Source organism: Pangasianodon hypophthalmus, chromosome 22, assembly GCF_027358585.1.
Source record: "Pangasianodon hypophthalmus isolate fPanHyp1 chromosome 22, fPanHyp1.pri, whole genome shotgun sequence".
NCBI classification, from domain to species: Eukaryota; Metazoa; Chordata; class Actinopteri; order Siluriformes; family Pangasiidae; genus Pangasianodon; species Pangasianodon hypophthalmus.
The window spans coordinates 10495225-10519345 of record NC_069731.1 but is presented as its reverse complement, the minus strand read 5'-3'; the positions used below and the strand labels follow the sequence as shown (position 1 = coordinate 10519345).

At 38.2% G+C, this 24121-nt stretch overlaps 1 protein-coding gene across 3 annotated transcripts in view; it reads right to left on the bottom strand.

The window, feature by feature from the left end:
- LOC113541200 (dnaJ homolog subfamily C member 13) overlaps positions 1-24121 on the bottom strand; it is a 154212-nt gene that overhangs the window by 69232 nt on the left and 60859 nt on the right. For all 3 annotated transcript variants that reach the window (XM_026938046.3, XM_034298136.2, XM_026938043.3), the window contains exons 8-13: positions 22191-22286; positions 21693-21784; positions 20425-20591; positions 18569-18648; positions 1989-2158; positions 1337-1436 (exon numbers count right to left, since the gene is read on the bottom strand). In XM_026938046.3, coding sequence (XP_026793847.3) covers positions 1337-1436; positions 1989-2158; positions 18569-18648; positions 20425-20591; positions 21693-21784; positions 22191-22286 — 705 coding nt within the window. The remainder of the gene's footprint in view (positions 1-1336; positions 1437-1988; positions 2159-18568; positions 18649-20424; positions 20592-21692; positions 21785-22190; positions 22287-24121) is intronic.

The following is a 24121-nucleotide window of genomic DNA, read 5'->3' as shown; positions in this document are numbered from 1 at the left end:
CCCTGTTCAAAAGATAATTTTCACATCTGCTGAAAGGCCACAGTTGTGGTTCTGTCCATTTACTGTGCACCCAGGACCAATAGGACCTGTGTGGCTAACTTGTCAAATTCACATTGGCAGTAAGCGACCTGGCCCAAGTGCCCTACCGCCAAGAGTGCGGTATCAAACAGCTTGTTCCTCTCATAAATGTGGGGTCCACTGCTACATTCCATACACGAGATGACCTGAAAAATCTTTGTCAGATTGGAAATCTAGCACCTGCACTTAGTACTTGGGCAGCATGCATCTGCCTGCCTCAATGCTGCTGATAAGTTAGTGCCAGCTTTATCTCTGTTAACTCTGTTCTCTTTTTCTCTCTTGGTCTTCAAAATTCAAACAGTAACTGGTATAGGAAAACCGGTTAGTGTTAAGACTCAGTAACAGACTGACACTAGCGCAGAATGACAACATAGTGAAAAAGACTGAAATAACAGGTACACTATCGATTTAAATGTAGCTTGTCTGACTGTGACTCCCAGTGACATTTCAAAATATTACCACACAAAAACCATCTTCGATATTTCTAATCTTATTTTGCAAAATAATTGGAGATCATGAGTTTCTCTCGCAACCCCACTTGTAAAATAAGTGACCCCAAATGACCTCCAGTTTTGGAAAACCTCATTTAAGGTCATCGCCATTTTCAGGTCAGCTATTAAGATTTGTTTAGAACCACTGTCTTTAGCATGTGAAATAGTAGAGGCTAATTCCAAACCATTGTAGGCCATTGCCAAAGGTGCCAGCAGCATCTGTGATTTGACCGACAAATATTTGCCAGACTCAAAGAGTGTCCCCAACGCCACCATTGATAGGACATCCTTGCCCTTTCCAGCTGAGGAATAAGAGGAGGTCTTAGGTCTCTTTTGGGACCTTCTGCTGAGGGCCATCAATTTTTTTTTTTTGTTTCAACATTAAGGCTGTCAATTGCACCACATCTGACAGTAGGCTCTCCATCTGCTTTGACAGGAACTCTGCACTCTCTTTTGGCCCTTTGTCCAGGGCTTCATCGCTCGAAAAGTAAAAAGACCAGAAGACATTACTTATGGCTTTTTATAGTGGGTCAACATTTGAAAATTAGGAAAAGACCATGCCACAGTCAAAGTCACTGAGACCACATTTTTCCCCATTCTGACATTTGATGTGAACATTAAATGAAGCTTTCGACCATAATAATATTATGCATTTACCCTGCTGCCACATGATTGGCTGATTAGATAATTGCATTAATGAGCATTTTGAACAGGTGTTCCTAAGTGTATAAGAAAGAGATTACATGCAAGGTCAGCCAGCCACTTACACACATAAGGGCGCAGAGCATGTCAATAGCAGCATGCGTTACGCCATTATTGTTCCTCTTCAGTGCTTTAACGGTCTTCACACCCAATCTCTCCCTAAACCTGATACAGACACATTCACACCTTTGAACACCATGTAGTACAGAGTTATGAGTACACCAGGTTCATAAATGGTACAGTGTGCATGTCTGTAAATCCATTAATAAACACTAGTGAGAGAGTACATATCAGTGAGCTTAATGAGAAAGACTATCCAGAATGTATGAAACAAATGAGACATAAAAGGTATAGTGGCAGAGAGAGAAAAAAATCAAAGAAAGAAAAAGAAAATGTAGATAATATTCAATAAAGGAGCTCACTAGGGGCATACTGGACCAAGATCTGATTAAAAGACAATGGATTTGTTACTGCAGGAAAATGTTACAACTGTCAATGAGTTGTGTTTAACACCACTACTTTTAATGAGGTTTTTAGTAACTAGAATTTTAAAGAACAAGGACAGGTAGCAGGCATTATGTTTAACTTTCTTATGTATGTGTATTTATAATTTTTTTATATTTTGTTATTTTTTATCTCAAGTACTGTAATTATTATTATTATTGTTCTTGTTGTTGTTATTTTTATTATTTTTATTGTAGTAGCAGTCTGGAGTACTTAGGGAGCTGGGTAAAGGCCTGAAAGCCAGCTTTAGAGGCAACAAGTCGTCTGATGGCCTGGAATTGGGCCTCCAGTTCAGCATTGGGTCCGCCCAACTCAGCATCCTGGGACAGGAGAGCCAAGATGGCATTGTTGATCAGTTTCTCTTTGTTCTCTGAGAAAAGGCCCTGCAAATGAGGAGATGCAAAAACATTTAAATTTGCACAGTTAGTATATGAGACATATGCAAGGAACAGGAAATATTGTATAAAAATTTTTTTAATAAAAGCTTTTTTTCTGGTTAAATATATTTTTCAGTAAGCTTCTATTATTTCTCATTATATAACTTGTAGCACAGACCACAAGTTGTCCATTATACTGTATTTGAAATAAAGCCATGTCTGAGATAAAATTTTTGTGGGTAAGCGAACAGCCCTTTCAAGACCAAGGTCTGCAGCCTTTTTCAGTTCCTGATTTTTAGAGGCTTTTTTGTGCTCAACCCTGCTTTAAGTGAAATGCAAGTCACTGTGGTTCAGTTCGAACAATCATTCAGCCATTCTAAAAACTTTTAGTTTTTGGCCTAAAAAAAATGTGCAATTTGTCTCAGATGTCTGTAAGTGTAGGCAGGTCTACACTAAGTAGCATGCTTACACTAACAGCTCTTGCAACCAAAATGTATTTAAATTTGATTTACGCTGAATGATATGCAATTATGTTAAAATTATAGTATATGAACACAACATGCTTCAAGTTTCAAGTTTCAAGTTTAATTTATTTATATAGCACCATTTACAACAGCAGCAGCTGACCAATGTACTTTACAGCATCAAATAAAATAAGTAGTAAATAAAACAAAGTTAATAAATACCAACAGCTAAAAACCAAAATTACATCAACAACTCTATTTTAAAATATAACAAAATATAAGAAATAGAACCAGGATTGCCATCAAGTCAAAAACAGAGATGAAACATCAAGGGACATTGAAAGCGATGGAGAAGTAATGTGTTTTGAGTAGAGATTTAAAAACCTGTAAAGTAGGAGCAGATCTAACATGAACTGGTTGGCTATTCCAGAGTTTAGAACCTAAAACAGCAAAAGCACGTTCCCCCGTTTTCTTTAGTTTAACTCTAGGAACAGTGAGCAATCTAAGACTACCAGATCTAAGAGCTTGAGCAGGGTTATGTAAGGAAAGCAGTTCAGATAAATATGAGGGAGCTAAGTTGTTTAAGGACTTAAAAACAAAAACAAGGATTTTAAACTCCACTCTAAACCGCACAGGCAGCCAATGCAGAGAAGCTAGGACAGGAGTGATATGGGTGAAGTTACGTAGGCCCATTAAGAGTCTTGCTGATGCATTTTGGACCAGCTGGAGACAGGCCAGGGTAGCAGCATTTATTCCACCATACAGTGAGTTACAGTAATCTAAGCGTGATGATATAAAAACATGAATTACTCTCTCAAAATCCTGAAAAGAGAGGAAAGGCTTGATTTTAGAGAGAAGACGGAGATGGAAGAAACAGGATTTAACCACAGAATTTACTTGACTATCAAGTTTCAGCTCACTGTCAAGCAAAACACCTAGGTTTTTAACAAGGGTTTTGACTTGGGATGTAACAAAGTGATTACTGAGATATTTTAAGGGAACGCCACTAGGGGGACAAAAAAAATATAATTTCAGTTTTCTTTTCATTAAGGTTGAGAAAATTTGATGACATCCAGATTTTAATATCCTTCATACAAGCCAACAAAGTATCAAAATTGTTGCTATCAGAGCGTTTAAGTGGCAAATAAATCTGGGTATCATCAGCGTAGCAGTGAAATGAAACACCATGTTTCCTAAAGATGGAGCCCAAAGGGATATACAGAGAATATACATATACAGAGAAAAAAGTGTTGGAGCAAGTATTGATCCCTGCGGGACCCCCCATGGGAGGTTAGCAGCTGGTGACATGTGGGTGCCTAGTCGGACTGAGAGCCTCCGGTCCTTTAAATAGGAACTAAACCAGCTTAAAACGGTTCCCGTCAAGCCCACGTAAGACTTAAGTCGGGCAATGAGAATATTATGATCAATCATATCAAATGCAGCAGTAAGGTCTAATAACACTAAAACAATACTATGCCCCTGGTCAGTTACCATATAGATATCATTTATCACCTTTAGTAAAACTGACTCAGTACTATGAAATGTTCTGAATCCTGACTGAAATGTTTCATAGATAGAGTTTTTTAACAAAAAAGAGTTTAATTGAAGTTGAACTAAACTAGACTTCTAAATGGGTAGCCAGTGGACACAGACTAGTCTCACACATCTCATTAGATTAGGTAGACTGAAATGCTACAGCCCAATTTGCACATTTGTAAATGTTACTGCTGCTATTTCTTATCAAGAAGCTTCATTTCGATTTGCACATTGATAAATGTGACAGCTGCAATTGTTATTGTGTAGTTGCACTCAATTTACTACAGGCTACTGTACTATTGTTTTTGTTTTTGTATTGTATTGTTTTGTACATAAGTCAATATTGCACATAGAGATATACTTCATATTCACAAGTCAACATTGCACACTCACACATACAGATGTACATAGTCTATATTTCTATATATGTAATCTATATTTCTATTTCTGTAACATAGTCTACACTTTATTATGTTTGTTTGTATGTATATGCATGTCTGGTTTTATTTTTATTTCTATATAGTTTCTGTTATCTTGGCATTCAATGTGGACAGCAAAGGAAGAATTTCATTGTTCAGGGAAACTTGGTTTCCTCACTGTGCACATGACAATAAACGCTTTGAATCTTGAATCTTGAACAACTTTTTCTAGAATCTTAGAAAGAAAAGGCAAATTAGAGATAGGCCTATAATTAGCAGGATCCGCAGGGTCAAGATTTGGCTTCTTGAGAGATGGAACTACCAGTGCATGTTTGAGATCAGCTGGTATGGTCCCCAAACTAAGTGATTTGTTGACAATAGCCAGAAGACTGGGTCCCAAGGTCTCAAAGAGTTGTTTCAAGATACGAGAAGGAATGATATCAAATGAGCAAACAGTAGGTTTTAGTAGAGCAATAATTTCTTGTAGGGCAGACAATGAGGTGGGTTCAAAAGCACTCCAAGTGGGAGCGCGCAAAGGAGGTTCGATAATGTCACAGTATGTTATAGCAGACTGTGGTCTCTGATCGGCAATCTTTTTGAGAAAAAACTAAGAAAATCACCTGATGTTAAGGAAGAAGACACTGTATGAGAATTTGCATGAGGATTGAGAACTGAGTCAATAACAGAAAAGAGAGCCTTAGGCTTATGACAATTTTGATTAATAATATCAGAGAAATATTTTATTTTAGCAGCCTTAGCTGCTTTTTGAAAATTAGCCAATGCAGCCTGCAATACTTCATAATCAACTTGAAGTTTGGATTTCTTCCATTTTCGTTCAGCTTGTCTACAATTCCGATGGAGAGAAAGTGTGTGGTCGTTTAACCAGGGCATAGGTTTGGCTTTAATTTGTTTGAGTTTCAAAGGGGCGACAGAGTCTAAAATACCAAGACAAGTGGAAATAAAAAGGGCAAGGTGATCATCCATGTCTAAGTTAGTCATGGGGTTCTCTAACGGATCAACAGAGTACCTCTCTCTGTATAATTGTACAAAGTTATTGATAGTAATGGCATTAAATGTGCGAGACGATCTGACAGCACCATGAGGTTTATCAAACCAAACATGGATAGCGACAGTAAAAAGAAGAGGCTTATGATCTGAAAAATTGAGGTCAGAAATAGTCATATCAGAAACAGACAAATTATGTGACAAAACCAGGTCTAGCATATGACCCTGGATGTGAGTAGGGCCATTCACCCATTGTATAAGATCAAATGATTCGACCAGATTTAAAAAATCCTTAGACAAAGAGTCAGACCTACAACAAATATGGATATTTGAGTCCCCAAGAATCATCAGACGATCATATTTTATAAAATGTTCACTTAGAAGGCCTGCAAATTCCTCAATGAAATCGCTGGCAGGTTTAGGAGGACGATAGATCAAAGCCACCACCAGCGGATTAGGGGAATCAAATTGATAAAGTTGTAGTTCAAAACTGTGGAAGGCATTCATGGGTAAAGTCCGGCACAGATATTTCGTTTTAAAAATAAGCGCTAATCCTCCACCACGACCAGTTTCCCTTGGTGTGTTTATGAACGCATAGTCATGAGGCAAAAGTTCAGAGAGTGGCGTCAAATCGCCTGGTTGCAGCCAAGTCTCTGTCACAAATAAAACATCTAGACCAGCTGACGTAATAAAGTCATTTAGTAGAAAAGTTTTATTTACCAGTGAGCGGGCATTGATCAACGCCATCCTGGCCTGAACTGTATCATAAGACTGAGAGTCTCGGTGAAACTGGCGGAGATTGCCCATATTTACACCTCCGTGACGAAGCCGAGGCGCAATCCCAGCGACGCGATGGTAGGTGCAATCTGGCGTAATTGGTCGAATCCAGCGGTACGGTTAGTCCAGAGAACGCCAGTGGATGAAGCGATCGCCGACCAGGGAAGTAGAAAGAGAGAGCTGGCAAGCAGAAGATGACTGCTGCAACACCAAGTGAGTCTTTGACGATTTCGGCGTCTCCTCTGGGGGATACCGCAGATAGGACGGCGGAGAAAAACTGGTATGTCCGCCACACAGGGAGGGGCACGGTAACAAGGTCCTCTCAAGTCATAATGTAGTTGTTCGATAAACCTTCGAATATTCAAAAGTTGTACATGATCATAAACCCGTTGAGTGGAGCAGTGATGTATTAAAAACACCCCAACAAAAATAAAAACTAAAGCACCAGAGTGACGGCATGCCAGCAGCAATGGCGCCATCATCTCCACCAGTTCACCAATAGGCAGTGGAATTTGTCTTCAGTTCATTGATGTTTGAGGGCATTCGTTTAGCTCTCTTAAAATCCAGCCACAGCATTTGAATGGGGTTGAGGTCTTGACTTTGACTTTTTTCTGTTTGTAAAACAAACCTTCTCACTGTAGAATGGTGAATTTCAAATTGTTTGGAGATGGCCTTATAACCCTTCCGAGATTAATGAGCACCAATAATTGCTTATCTGAGGTCAGGGCTGATGTCCTTTCTTCTTGGCATGATGCAGACACCCGAGTGCTCCAGAACACCAAACTTCCAAAAGTTCTGTTTTTATAGAGATAGTCACACTTCTTGATGATTAACTATTCATCTGCATTTCATTAGTAACACCTGGATGCTAATTACTCTCTTAAAGATTGTGGACGTAGGAAGGGTGTACTTATTTTTTTCCCCCACCTGGTTTATGAATGTTGGTTTACTTTTTGGAAAGAATTAACACATATTGAAATCTGATGATTTTTTTTTTTGTCACCTTAAGGCTATTTGATAGCTTACAGAAGTTGGTGAGGACAACACAATTGCTTTTTAGGCCTTGAAAAATAAAAACACAGAAGTGAAGGAGGGTGTACTTTCTTTTTCCCATGATTGTAAGAACGCCACTGGAACAGTTAACTGTGTTTTGCACACCAGATATGCCGCTACAATCTCAGAAAGCTGGTCCAACAAACCCAGAGACGTTTGTGGACCCAAAGCGATAGCAATCAGGGCCAGAATAAAAAAAACTGGGCTAGTAGCTATCGCATCAGTAATTTGCAAATGGGGCTCATTCAATCTTTCAGTAAAGTTGTGTGTAAATGTTTGCATAACCCAAACCGACTTTTGACTCATGTCTATGAGAAAAAAAAAAAATCAGCGTATCCAGTGGAGTCACAGTGTCTGAAAAGGCCAAAATATGGAGATAAATTATGCAGGTGAATTCGGTGTCGTCCATCCAGAGCAACATAATTGAGGTCAAAAGAAAATGGTTTAGCACAAACACTGACAAAAAAGTATTACTGCTAACTGACAGGGTGCCTAGATAAATATTATACACTGGAGGTATCAAGTTTAGTTTGTATGTTTATGATGTGAGCTGAATTTATTCTATAATTCAAACTAGTCATCCCTGGTTGAAGCTACTCAAATCTAGATTAATGACTACATCACAGCACCACAATACAAAATTTTTTTGTTATTGAGGTATAAGTACAAGAATAGATTACTTGATTACTGAATTGACTTGCTGGCTTACATACAAGGTTTTCCTGAATTTATGGGAATTTCATGAATACCAAATTTGTTGTGTAAACGCTCATACAAACGATTTATCCATAAATCTGTTCGTATCTAGCTTGATAAATGAGGCCCAATGAAAGAAGATATTAGGTCATTAATTGACTCACAAATTGAACCTTTTGCTACTAGTATTAGAGGTGATATCATGCCTTTCAAAACAGAACAAAACAAACACATCCATTGTGGCTGTGAAGAATGCTACAGTTGAACACGCTACCAAACTAGCAGACTTGGAACACAAAACTATAACACTTCAGATGTCATAAACAAGCTAGAGAACAAGGTTAAATGCCTGAACAAAGCAATAGATCAACTGACAGGCAAATGCACTGACCTCAAGGGTCACAGGAGAAGGCATAATCTAAGAATTCTATGTGTAAAAGGATGTTAAAAAAATGTTCACTATTATTCGGGTGTGATGACAGGTCTAATGTATGCTGCTTAAAATTACAGCAACCCCAATTTTTTCCATGTCCCTGTCCCTTCCATATCCCTGCTTTGGTTTTTTGAATATGTGCTGTTTCACAACTGTTAGTCGATAGTCTGAAGAGATCTTAATTTGTTGACTGTTGTAGGTGATCTGTTTTATCCTAGATGGTTTTCACAGTGTGTGCTCATAGTCTGATAGTCTGAGGATGAAGGGTTGGGATGGTCTTCGTTCTCCGGCATGGATCTCTAATGCTTTATGGGTCCTGATGAGCCACTGGGACCTTTTCAAGTAATAGTCCTTGGTATCAAGCCAAGCTCTCCCCCAGATCTCTTCAGACTATCGACTAACAGTTGTGAAACAGCACATATTCAAAAAACCAAAGGAGCAGGGGCAGGGATATGGAAGGGACAGGGATATAGAAAAAATGATTTACATTGGGGTTGCTGGAATTTTAAACAGCATACATTAGACCTGTCATCGCACCCGAATAATAGTGAAATCATTTTTCTTTTAACAGTGTGGAGATTACAATAATTAAACCACAGTGTAACTGAATTCTCGAATCAGAAGATGTTGATGCAGCATGGTTCTGAATATGTATGACTGTAACATAGTAACATAAGTGATAGGTTTATATTAATGTGGTCATTCAGTGCAATAAACACATACTGAGTGTGTGAAAGTGTTCAGAGTTGATAACTGGTAAAGCATAATTTTGCCATAGCATCACTGTCAATATTCTGGTATCGGGACAACCCTAGTAACTATGACAATCATCAATAGGATAAAATATCCATTTCTGAATGTTTTTCTTTTTGTAATAAATATAAATTATTACTGCATTATGTAATGTATGTAGTAAATCATACCAAGTTTACTGGATCTTTTATTTATCTGTACTCTAATACTACAGTACATCAGATATTCTGAAAGATAGATGAATATAATCGAGATAGAATCTTACATACAGTAGTTGTACAAGTCATGCACTTTTTTTAGATGGTCCTTTATGGACTCCATTAATATAAATCTCCAGCGACCCATGTTTCTGGAAAAATTAGCTTCAGTGAGATTTAAGGGGTGGACATGTAAAGAATTGTAGTTAGTTGTCTGTCCACTCCAGCATAAGAATATGCAAGGTTCAGCATTTTTGTATATTTATTTCTTGAAAAAAGGTGTAGTTGTGTTGTATGTGTAGTGCCCAAGCAGTAGGGCCTTACTTTTATCCTAGATAAGTCTCAAACTAATTTTATTATAGGCAGAGAGATCAACTGTACACTTGACCTGTATATGGACAGGTCATATACTAAATGTGCCCTTTCAAACTCAAGGGATTTCTTAAATGCTTACATTAGAAAATCCAACTTGAAGGATATGTGGAATTTTTCACCCCTTAATGTGCGATTACTCATTCCATTCACAGCTACATAATATCCACACACATATTGATTACTTTTGTTGGTATTGATTTTACATTAGGTACCATAATAGACTAATCTCTGACCACGGTCCTCTTACTTTTGCATTAAGTTTTAATGACATACACCCTTCACACCCTGTGTGAAGGCTGGACCCCCACCTCATAAAGGACCCCAATTTTGAAAAACTATATGAGAAGATAAATTAAGTCTTTTTGAAACAAATGACACCCCTAAAGTCCCCACTTGCTGAATATGGAAAATGCTAAAAGCTTATCTTAGAGGATGTCTTAGAGGATGCATCGTTAGCTAGAAAGTGACCGCACAAGAGTGAAGTCTAAGATGGGGCTTCATCTCATCTAAAGACAATAATAAACAATTTAAGGAATATTATGAAACTGTACTCCTTTAAGATAAGAGCAAGAACTGATGTCATTTGCAGTTTCCTAGAAAAACATAGTTTCCCTCAACATGCGTACATAGCCTCTATAAACATGCATAAATCACTCCTTAACGTGGACCAAAAACTACTGGCTAAGACTTTGTAGGCTGGTGAGTAAACTGGCCAACCAAGACCAGACGGGATTTATCCCTGGGAGAAACTCTACCTGTAACATTACATGCCTCTTTAATTAATGTATTCAAGATGTCATTAATTAACGTCTGATCAAGATGACCCTGTCATCATCTGTGTGTATATATATATATATATATATATATATATACACACACACACACACACACTATATTACCAAAAGTATTCGGTCACTCATCCAAATGATCAGAATCAGGTGTCCTAATCACTTGGCCTGGCCACAGGTGTATAAAATCAAGCACTTAGGCATGCAGACTGTTTTTACAAACATTTGTGAAAGAATGGGCCACTCTCAGGAGCTCAGTGAATTCCAGCGTGGAACTGTCATAGGATGCCACCTGTGCAACAAATCCAGTCGTGAAATTTCCTCGCTCCTAAATATTCCACAGTCAAATGTCAGCTTTATCATAACAAAATAGAAGAGTTTGGGAACAACAGCAACTCAGCCACGAAGTGGTAGGCCACGTAACCTGACGGAGAGGGGCCAGCGGATGCTGAAGCGCATAGTGCAAAGAGGTCGTCGACTTGCTTCACAGTAAATTGCTACAGAGCTCCAAACTTCATGTGACCTTCAGATTAGCCCAAGTACAGTACGCAGAGAGCTTCATGGAATGGGTTTCCATGGCCGAGCAGCTGCATCCAAGCCACACATCACCAAGTGCAATGCAAAGCGTCGGATGCAGTGGTGTAAAGCACGCCGCCACTGGACTCTAGAGCAGTGGAGACGCGTTCTCTGGAGTGATGAATCACGCTTTTCCATCTGGCAATCTGATGGACGAGTCTGGGTTTGGAGGTTGCCAGGAGAACGGTACATTTCGGACTGCATTGTGCCGAGTGTGAAATTTGGTGGAGGAGGAATTATGGTGTGGGGTTGTTTTTCAGGAGTTGGGCTTGGCCCCTTAGTTCCAGTGAAAGGAACTTTGAATGCTTCAGGATACCAAAACATTTTGGACAATTCCATGCTCCCAACCTTGTGGGAACAGTTTGGAGCGGGCCCCTTCCTCTTCCAACATGACTGTGCACCAGTGCACAAAGCAAGGTCCATAAAGACATGGATGACAGAGTCTGGTGTGGATGAACTTGACTGGCCTGCACAGAGTCCTGACCTGAACCCGATAGAACACCTTTGGGATGAATTAGAGCGGAGACTGAGAGCCAGGCCTTCTCGACCAACATCAGTGTGTGACCTCACCAATGCGCTTTTGGAAGAATGGTCAAAAATTCCTATAAACACACTCCTCAACCTTGTGGACAGCCTTCCCAGAAGAGTTGAAGCTGTAATAGCTGCAAAAGGTGGACCGACATCATATTGAACCCTATGGGTTAGGAATGGGATGGCACTTAAGTTCATATGTGAGTCAAGGCAGGTGACCGAATACTTTTGGTAATATAGTGTATATATACACATATACATATATATGAATTTGCATGTATATATGTATGTATGTATGTATATATACATACATACACACACACACACACACACACACACACACACACACATATATATATATTTACCAGATCAAATGGCCCTACATTTTCACTATGCTGGTTAAATTTTATTTAGGAGAAAATGTCTGCATGGATTAAGCTATTGGATAAAAATCCAACAGCTCAGATACTAACCAAAAAACATTAAAACATTTATCAGTTTAGGCTCTCCAGAGGCACTAGACAGGGCCACCCTGTATCATCCTTACTGTTCAACCTGGGTCTGGAACCTCTTGCCACCACTTTCTGCTCAGACCCTAATATTCATGGTTTTACCACGACCAGTACAGTTAATAAGAGATGTCTATATGCAGATTCGTTATGCATTGATACCGATACTGGTATTGGGTACCAGTCCGATGCTAAGCTCATTTACTGATACTTGTATTGCCCCAGTATCAACATCCAACACCAGGGGATGTTATGTGACAAATATAGAATTTAAGTCTATATTTGTATAAGTCTAGTTGTGAAATGCATACAGTTTGCTGTCATTTCATTAGTACAGCAGCTGTTTAACAGATCTAGATGTAAATATCAGAAAATGAAACATGACATTCTGATCTATCATTCCACATTTATCTTTTTATCTCAAACCCAAATGTATTCAGTGTATTGCCAAAAAAAAAAAAAAAAAATGTCATACTGTTCCAGTACTTCCACAGGGGACTGTAGCTAGCTAATGCACCTGGGGTACCTTGGTGGTTGTAGCTTGAGATGTGAATGAATTAGACCAGTTTAAAAAAAATCCCATTCAAGTGAACAGGGAAAAAAATGGACAAAAAAAAAACGAGTGTAGGATGAACATTTCCAAAAGCGGTATTCAAGCACACTTCTCTGGATCAGGTTGGACATGGTAGAGTTGGTTTGGTGTTCATACCTCGAAAACTGCTTGAGGAAATACGTGCAGAAAATCTGGTGGAATAATAATAATAACTATAATTTACATGAATGGTTCTTGCCCATGCAAAATTCGACACTGACATGCAACTGCACGTACCATTCAATAGGGGCCACTACATGTGCGTATGCATATGTTGAAGTATAACTAATTTGACCTATATCAGTAGCCATAATGATTGTATTTAACTCAGTTTTTTAATATAATAGACTTTATGGCATTCTGTTCACATGCATGCGACATCACTATAATACCCATAACACAACTCTCCTCAGTCAGCCAAGCGTTTTGATAAGTCATATGTCTATGTACCAGTAGTTTTGTGGTTACAGTCAGTTTTCTGGCGACGTACACATGACGCCATGTGACCCATTCTGACATATGATATGGCTGCAGTAGTTTGGTGATTACATTCATTTTATGGCTTGTTGCGTCCTGCTACTGATTTCTTAATGAGTGTGTATGGAGGAAACTTGATCAGGAATTTCACGACACTTACATGGGAATGGAGAGAAAAGAAGTCATCCCACACACTTCCCGAGAATTCTGAGGATTTGAGGTGTGAGCCATGTCTGTGAGTCAAACGATGCAGGACTAGTTAGGTGCCAGATATTTCCTATGGAAATAGTAAATCTAAACAGTGTCTCTATTTGCATGTTTGCTCGTCTAGACTGGTTTTGCATTAGTGTGTATTGCGAATCACGACAGGAAATTCCACGAGACGTTTCTCTGGACCAAGCCGAATACTTGAAGTTATTCACGTCTGTGTCACTGACTGTGTGGGAGTTAGGGGAGGTCCAAAATTTCCCATTATTATGTATGGGGCCAGAATAATGCCATGTTCTAAACATTTCCGGCAAAAATTCAAAATGCGATTTGTATATGCCAGGAATACTCCCTGAGACGGACAAGAGAATACGTGATATGAGTATGTCAGCCGAAGGACATCCGAGCTGTGACACCTGCATTTTATTCCCCATTCTTTCTATATGGGCCGAAAACCGCTGCTTTTATATTTTAAAAAAATGAGTTATGATAAAAATCAAGTTTTTAATAAAATAGAGATGATAGACCTAGTTAGACCTAGACCTAGTCTAGAAATAGACCTAGTTGTCTAACCATCACAATTTGACATTCACTTGCTGCCTAATATACCCCACCCCTTGACAGGTGCCACTGTAACAAGACAATCAATGTTATTCACGTCACCTGTCAGTGGTTTTAATGTTATGGCTGATCAGTCTATGTCATATGGCTACCAGTAGTTTTGTGATTCAACTTATTTTGGGGGGGGGGGTTAACATGCACATGACATGCACTTGACATCACTAAAATACCCATAACACAATTCTCAATTTCTCACAATTGAGTCGAGCGTTTTAATGTAGTCTACGTTGCAGTAGTTTGGTGATTTCATTTATTCTGGGGGTTAACGTGCACTTGATGTGCATGTAATGTCATTAAAATACTCAGAACGCAATTCTCCTCAGTCAGCCAGGCGTTTTGATATATGTTTCTGTGCTGTTAGCGCTCTTCACGACAGTTTGATAAACCGTTTCAGTAAATAGTCAATGGGAGATGTAGATCGGCTTGGCTGAGAGCTCTCAAACTAGGCTTATCCCAATAATTATTAAATGCTGAACAAGCATTTAATAATTATTATTAAATATATATCTCACAAGAAATTTCACTCAAAACTGACAACTGAATGTTGAGGTTGCCTAAACAGATCAAAATAAAAGTGCAGTGTTGCTCTTTGACCTGGCAGTAGCTCATACGGAAATACAGCAGAGACAGACGCAGTTTCGAAAACAGTGTTGGTGAGTAATAAAAACCATGCACTCATACTCCTACTCGGTCTGAAAAAAATGTTTTTGTTCCCTAATGCAGAAGACATAAGCTATATATTGGTTTGGAATATTTCAAATTCAGTGCAAAAAACTGAGCTAGATTCCATGTTGATCATCTTGGGTGTATAAGAATTCTCATCGATTTTAAGGGCTCAATCAACAACAGCTTCCATCATATTGCTTGACTATAGCCAAAAAGCTCTTGCTGTTATTCTGGAAAAAGAAAGCAGTCCCAATCATCAAATTGTGGTTCACCAAGCTTCAAAAACCTTGTATCTTGAGCAAATAAGGTTCTAAATCAGAAGGAGTTAGAACCTTATTTGCTCAAGATACAGGGTTTTTGAAGCTTGGTGATTTGGCGGTGATTTGGCGGTGATTTGGCTGTCCCTAATCTGCAATCATGACACTTAACCAACAGACTTACAACAGTACTTAATTATTCTGCCTAAAGTTTGCTTCAACAGAAAGCAAAAATAGAATAAGTATTTTTGGCTAAAATTGAAGGAAATTGTACTAAAATAGTAAATTCCCTTGGACCTCAGTCATCCCAACTTGCTCCCTGACTTTCAGACAAACTCAGGCACCCATGTTGAGCACTGGTAGCCCACCAGTAGTATGCACTTTGTGGGTGAGCTCATGGTGGTGTATTCTGATATTTATCTTTACCACATCTATGCCTACATATGATAATTGTCCATCTGTATATTCTTCTAGGTACCATGCATACACTGATAGGGGTGCAATTTTATTAAAGTACTTTTACAGTAGATGGAAGTACACAAAATGAGCATATGTCATCCCTCGCGAACCATCAAAAAGATTTCACCAGCCTTTGTTCAGTCTCTTTGCTGGTTCAAATGGCATCTGGGATGGACTGAGAGAAGCTCTCTGTCTTAGGCTGATTGCCTTGTGGACAAACTTTTCTAAAAGTTGCATCGACACTCATTCAGAAAACATGCTTCAAAGCCTCGAGCCGCATTCCTCTCACAACGTACTCCAAGTAAGACTGTATATCTGGGCAAGAAAGATAGTGTTTACAATTTTTTCTCTTAAAGTTTTACTGTTAAGTAATTTGAAGCTGCACACTGTTAGGTAAAATTAGTATTCTTTTAAACAAATGGAATCACGTGCACCGCTGCAAATTTCCTCTTCTTCTCTCTTGATCTATCTTTGCATGCCACTCTGTGCTTATTAACACAGTCAACCAGTCACAGTCAGTGATATCCCTTATGTCGAGTTAAAATAAGATCCAAACTCTGTAAAGTTATTCCCATTAACATTACTGATCTTTGGAATTTATTTCATCACCAGAAATATTTTTTTAGAATTTCTGTCACTGGCCAGCCACCACATTTGAGTTGTTGAAATCTCCACCATATTTTTCCCTCTATTGTTCTTAGTTTCATATACCAGGAGGTGCAGTCACATATCTCAGATAAACTATTCAGAACTAAACCTTCAGAAATCAAGTCATTAATTATTGTTCAAGTAAAATTGAGATTAATAGTTTTGAATTATTTGAAAGTTTTGAAAGTGATTTAATGAGACCGATTCATGCATCTAAAATGCATCAACAGGTAATTATGACACCTAGTACCTTATATAGCATTAATTTATGATTCTGATTATGTTGATACTCAAAGTTTTATATCTAGAACTTATCTGCATGCACATAGTATTAAAAAGAAAAATGTAAATGTTTTTAACTGATAAAATTATGTCATGTTATATTTACATGTGAGAAGTAACTTTTATTATTTTGTATATGGGACTGACACTAGACTTAATATAGATGTCTAGCTGAAATTAGATTTCTTCAGTTGCGAACAGAAAATGAAAAAAGGGTGAAGAAATTAAAGTGCTAATGAGTTATTAGCCAAGAGCATGAATACAGTAAAATATCCTGTAAACAACTGATATTCACCATTAGCTAGAAATTTGACTTGCTGCCTAGCCAATTAGGTTATTTGCTGGAATGAATGCTAGTCTAACTTGCCTTCTAAGAACGCAAGAGAAATACCTCATTTTATACTAGTCTTTGTTTACAGCATACTGAAATATGCTGGGCACAGATCCACAGATCCTCAAGCCTTCATACTGCAGTCCTTATCCATCTTCAGACACACACGGATAGCTATAGCGCTAACTACATTGTGTAGCATTAAAAAGGTAACCTCAGTCGACAAATTGGAACAATTCTTCATCATTTTTTCATATTGATGAACTTGACTGAATGGTTTAGACTGAAATGTAAATAAAATACCCAGGAGCCCATTAGATTAATATATAGTGTACAGTCATTGGCTAGATGAGAGAAGAAGAGACCTTTGAGATTTGTAACAAGTACTTTCAAGGTCTCAAAAAAAATTTAAGCATTAAAAAGAAAGGTTTTTTTTTCTTGGAAATGTTAAGTAAGAGTACAAGTATTCTTCCAATAACACTCAAGTAAAGTATAAATACCTCTTAAGTGTAGTAAGATGTACAATTACTGAAGTATTTTCTACCCCTGCTTTGGAGTTTTTAAAATGTGATAACTGCACAAAAAAGCTGTAATTTAAGCAATATCACATGAGCAAGAGTGCTGTTGTACTGAACATCAGCACAGCTATGATTCGGCCACAAGCACGAAGTCACAGGTAATCACATGCTGATATTCAGTACAACGGCATGATTGCAAGTGTGATATTGCTTTTATATAACAGTTCTATAAACAAGAAATTGATTTTGAGTAACTGACATTTCAGACACAATATGGCCAAATACTCTATATGGCCAAAACTATGTGGAGACCTGACCTTCACACTCATCTGTGGGCCTTCCCCAAACTGTTGTACACAAAGTTGAAAGCAAAGAATTGTCGAGAATGTCTTTGTATGCTGTAGCGTTAAGATTTCTCTCCACTGGAACTAAGGGGCACAAACCTGCTCTAGCATGGCAATACCTCTGTGCACAAAGCAAGGTTTATAAAGACATAGACTGTCAAGTTTGGTGTGGAAGAACTTGAGTAGCCTGCACAGAGCCCTGACATCAACCTCACTGATGCACCTTTGAGCGTCAGGCCTCCTCGCCCAACATCACTGAAAGTCTTCCCAAAAGAGTGGAGGTTATTATAACAGCAAAGGGCTCTGTCAATGAAAATATTTCCCAAAGTAGCCACACCTGGATAGAGCACTGCATGTTGCCATGCCAACTCACAGACTGACTGACAGCCCATAGTAAGCATAGTAACAGTTTCAATATAGCAAACTATTGCTAGAATTAGAAATTTATGTAGCGAATACAGACAACCAGAGTGATACACACAGTGAAATGTACCAGTGCTGTTATACAAAATATCACCACTCTTGGAATGGCGCTCTGCCATTCAAATTAGTGGACCAGAACTAACTGTTTGACTTAAAATATGAAAGCTCGTAAGATGAAGACGAAAAGGAAGAAGCGACTTCAACTTCACTGGAAGTATCTTTAATGGTAATGTACAAATTAGCCGTGCCGATGCTCAGTATAACCAGACTCTTGCTCATGCTATATTGCTTAATTATATGGTTTTACATATTCTAACAGCCTGCATTTCATTACTATTGTACAACAACTAATAGCCATTAGCTTCATGTCAAGATCCAGAACTGAACTGTTAAGGTTAAATGTCAATAACTGCTTAATTATAGTGCATTTCTTAATTAATCTATGTTGGAGTCTAAATACCTGATTGAAGGTAACTTACATCTTGAGTGACTGCATGTAGAACTCCACTGTAGGAGATGTTGGCATTGAATCTGAACACTGCATCAGCAAAATTTCCATCTACATAAAAAAAGACAGTTAAAAATATTTCCTGAGATGTCATTTTCCTCCTTAAGAAAATAACGATCGTTTATTAATATTTAAAAGGTTTAGAGTTAAATATGCACTGTCATTCAAGTATAGATAACCTCAATTCAATTATATAGCAATACTGTCTGTCTAAATACACAGACTTTCAAATGTTACAGAGATTTAATATACTGTATATCTTCATGAAGACTGTATTAGGTTTTGAGCTTGGCCACTTTATGACATTTGGCAAATGAACCAGGACAACACCTAAGACTAGACCTTGGATCCCACACCCTCTACATTCCTGTTAATATACCCGTATTACCCCCATATTACCCCCATATTTACAAATATTTATTATATAGTTAGCAATTTCACTGCAACTACCTCAGCCCGATGTTGCAGCAGCATTGCATTGCACATAAAACTGCACATATCTGCAACTTTATTCCAAATATAGTCCATACTGTCTTACCATCTGTAGCGTTGATGTAATACATATCCAAATACATATTCAAAAAGATAAACTGGTTAAAAAAAACTGCATTATTTTAGTAATCATAAGCATGATTTTGCCCTACTCCTGATCAGTCAAGCCAAATGAATTTTTGTTATAATAAAGCACTGTATTCTCGAATCTGACTGGTCAGAAGGTGCTAAGGTGCTAATTTTCTATAACAGCATGGCTCTGACAGTAGTGCCAGCTGTAACTCACATCACAGATTGATATTAATACACTTGTTCTACAATATCATTTCTATAAGAATGGCTAATTTCTATAAGAATTGGCTAATAAAGGGTCAGAACTTCATAATAGACAGTAACTTTTCCAACATGGATAAAAGCATGACGTGTTAATCATTGGCAATTATTGTGTCATAAAAAGAATAAAACACATAAAACAGGGCGTCCTGTTATTGGAAAACAATGAAGTTGGGGTGGCAACAGTACTTCTGCTTTGCATTGCAATGCATCACACTGCAATGCATCACACCACCCTGGTGTTTCTTATAGGCCTATAACACAGATGTGGCCATTGAGAATGCGAGTCAAAGGAAAAGGGATCCTGCGATTTCACGCAGTATCACACAGGATCACGTGCACACTGTGGGTGCAGTAAAGACACAACCAGTAGGGGGCAGTCATGTTTCATTTGAACAAACACGGCTTGGTAGCAGATACAGTTGTTCTGCCAGGACATATGCTGTATATAGCACATACTCTTTTTCCAAACAAACAGTGCTGTTTCTTGTACTGAAGCCCATGATCTGCTTGTGCTTGGCTAGCGGATCTGTGAACCTCCTTCAGAACCGTTTTGCAACAAGCAGCGGAGCACATTAAACATCGTTGAGCCTATACCATGTGTTGAGCTACAGTATGTTGTTCCATGTGCCACCTGATGGATATTGTGTGAAACAAATGAATTTACATTCTAAGATGCGTGCCTACAGGTGTATCGCCTGATGAATCGTGTGAAAAAATGTGCATTCTTAAAGGCCACATCTGTAGCAGACCCCATCATGTTTTACTCCTTACTGATCATATACATACACATGTATACAGTCAGAAGATAGAGTGCCTCTAGAACCAGGCAATTACATTAAAAACAAAACAAAACAAACAAGACAATAGAGGGGCAGTGTATAAGTGGAAAGGGTGCAAAAACTATAATGAGATCAATATAAAAACAAACAAACAAACAAAAACTACACTGATGAGTGATTTTAGTGACAAGTATTGATGATTTCAGAACACTCTACATACTGGGTGGAGCAGCGAGGAATTTGAGATGGAGGCTCTCTACCTCCTCATCAACGGGCATGCTGAGAAGTCCCCAGCGCTGCCCTCTTTGAGTGGAGGCCATTTTTACACACACGTCTCTGTTACCGGAAGCCCGCACCCCATCCAATAGACTGGCCAACAGAGAGTCCCTACAGAGTCAAAAAAAGGAGAGATACAGAGAAAGAGTGAGAAAGAGTGAGCGAGAATGTGTGTGTGTGTGTGTGTGTGTGTGTGTGTGTGTGTGTGTGTGTGTGTGTGTGAGTGAGTGAGTGAGTGAGTGAGTGAGAGAGAGAGAGAGAGAGAGAGAGAGTGTGAGAGAGTTGTTTGAGAGAAAATGCTTTTAGTTAGACTTAAGCATGTGACAACCATTTGTCTTTGTCAGAAAAGAGTTGAAATTCCAAAATATAGCTGCTGAAACCATGAAATACATTTACATTTACACACAGAACTGCCTCACTTAAAGCTTGTCTTCTTTTCATTAAAAGTTCAGAAAAGTATGTTTCTAAAGTCAAATGTGTCATTTCCAAATTTAGTTTAGCTATCATAGCTAATGTAACATGACCTACCAAACAGATCATGTAATAGTAACTGGTATTAGTTTTATATAATTATATAATTACACTATATGGCCGAAAGTATGTGGACACCTAACCATCACAATCATACATGCTTACTGTTTATCTCATCTTACTGCACCATAATTCTATTTATCTCATTTAACTAATTGCCATTTGCATTACTGGTATACATCATACTGTTTACCTTAACCTTTGCACTTTCACAGTCAAATACATGACAAAACTAATACAAAATATACGTGAAGCATCAGAACCAGTGAGGAGATGATATTATTTTGTCTTTACTTGCATTTATGACGTATTGAGAAATCTTCTATGAAGTGTCCACCTGTTTCTTACCTTTTGGGAAGTGGTGGCAGTACACTTGCATTCAAAACCATTCAGAACCATTCTAATACAACTACATTTATTTACGAAGTCCACAAGACAGCAAAAATGCATGATTTTACAGACCTTAAACTAAACAAATCAAATTTGCAGTGGAAATTTAAAAAGGAACTCAAACTGATCCAAACTCAGTATGGGGGGAAAAAACTAACACAAAAAGTGCTACTCTTTCGGGCAAGCAAATTTCCTGCATGGAAAAAACAATAAATCACTGAAATGAAAGCATGAGTGAGTGAGAGGGAGAGAAAGGGGGAGAGAGAAAAAGAGAGAGTGAGTGTGTGTTACCTATCTGTGGAGCAGTACTTTCGTATCTGTCCTCTGATGAACTCGACTGTGAATATCTGAGGGTTCTCGGCATCGCAGATGAGCGCAAAAACCTGCAACAGCACCAATACCATCAGATCAACAAATATCCTTGCAGAGTGGAACCAAATTAACACTAGAACATTCATTATAGAACTGGAATACTGGGGAAGGAACAAATAAATAAATAAATTAACTTGACAGAAAAATAAAATACTAATTTTGGTTTTGGGAAAACTCAGGAGACGAGACTGTATTTTAAAAGGTGCAAAGTTAAAAAAAAACAAATGAAAACAGAGAGAGAGAAATAAAACATGAGTAAAAAATAAAAGCAATAAAAAGTAATAATAATCACTAAAAATAACAAAAGAAGATAATTTGCATTGCGTAAATCTATATGACATCAAACTTAAAACTAATCAAACAAGCAAAACATTAATTCTTGAACAGAGCTGCTCCTTTATAAACAGCATGGCTCACCTCTCCAAAGGGTTTGATGGTGACAATGTTGTAGGAAGCAGGGTCTCTTTCCACCAGAGATGTCTCGGTGAGGGCCAGGATCCTCTTGACAGGCTCCTGAGGAAAATAAAGCACATCAAACTTTATGCCCCAAAATCTGGACTATAATAATACACCGCTCTTATGGTATACTGTAATCTGAAAATCACAGTACACTACACCAATATAATCAAGAACGTCACAAGAAAAATAGGATATCTCTTGATAAAATTCCAGTTTTTTTTAGCATGAAAATGTTAGAAGTAAAAAAATATACCATGTGAAAATCTGAGAAAACTTTGTGCGTTGTTCTGAAAAACTTTAGATAGATAGATAGAAACAAATGTTAGTAAAGTGGTTGTAGTGCAGGTGATAAGGTGACTGTCATTAGAATGTGTCCACAAAATATAGAAATATAATAAAATATGTATCTATATATATATATCTATCTATCTATCTATCTAATATATATATATATATATATATATATAATTATAAATAAACACACACACACACACACACATACATATACATACACAGTCAGGTCCAGAAGTATTTGGACAATGACAGAGTTTTTGTGATTTTGCCTTTATACACCACCACAATGGATTTGAAATCAAACAATCAAGATATGATCGAAGTGTAGACTTTCAGCTTTATTTTAAGAGGTTCCACAAAAATATAGCATTTACCATTTAGGAATTTTCAACAAAGTACTTCCATTTTCAGGGGCTCAAAGGTATTTGGACAATTGACTGACAAGAAGTTAATTGACCAGGTGCGGTCATGGCGAAAAGTATGGCGAAAGAAAGGAACAGCTCATGATCCAAAGTATACTACATCACGTGTGAAACATGGTGGAGGCAGTGTTATGGCATGAGCATGTATGGCTGCCAATGGAACGGGCTCACTGGTGTTTATTGATGATGTGACTGCTGACAGATGTAGCAAGATGAATTCTGAGGTGTATAGGGCTATACTCTCTGCTCACATTCAACCAAATGCAACAAAACTGATAGGACGCCACTTCACAGCGCAGGTGGATAATGACCCTAAACATACTGCGAAAGCAACTCAAGACTTTTTGAAGGCAAAGAAATGGAATATTCTTCAATGGCCAAGTCAGTCGCCTGATCTTAACCCAATAGAGCATGCTTTTCACTTACTGAAGACAAGACTGAAGGCAGAAAGACCCACAAACAAGCAGCAACTGAAGGTGGCTGCAGTGAAGGCCTGGCAAAGCATCTCCAGGGAGGAAACTCAGAATTTGAGTTTTGAGAACATGGGCTCCAGACTTCAGGCAGTCACTGACTGCAAAGGATTTTCATCCAAGTATTAAAAATTATGGTTATATTTACAATTATGTCACTTTGTCCAAATACCTTTGAGCCCCTGAAAATGGAAGTACTTTGCTGAAAATGGCTGTAATTCCTAAATGGTAAATGCCATATTTTTGTGGAACCTCTTAAAATAAAGCTGAAAGTCTGCAGCTGCCACTACTGCTGTGACCTGTGACATTGACTGTTGCTACTTTGACCTGTGGTCATGTTTTATACTACTCTGACCTAATTTTTTTTTCTTCTTGCAATTTAAAAAGGTCTAAGGTATTGATGCTTTTCTCATCAGTCTGGGCCCACTTTGTGCAAGTTTAGAAAGGGCTCAGTATGACGTGAGCCAAATTTGGTGAAGATTGGACACAATTTGGAGTAGGAGTAGCAAAATGGCAATTAGATGGAACCATTTTCACCATGTTATTGTAACTTTTGACCAGTAAGTGGGGCTGTCACAAAATCTGTTGCATAGCATCAGGCCATGGTCCTGAAGATGCCCACCAAGATTTGTGTCAGGGTGCAAGGTCATTGCTGAGATACAGCCTCACTTCCTGTTTGGCGGCTTCGCCATTAGATTTGTTG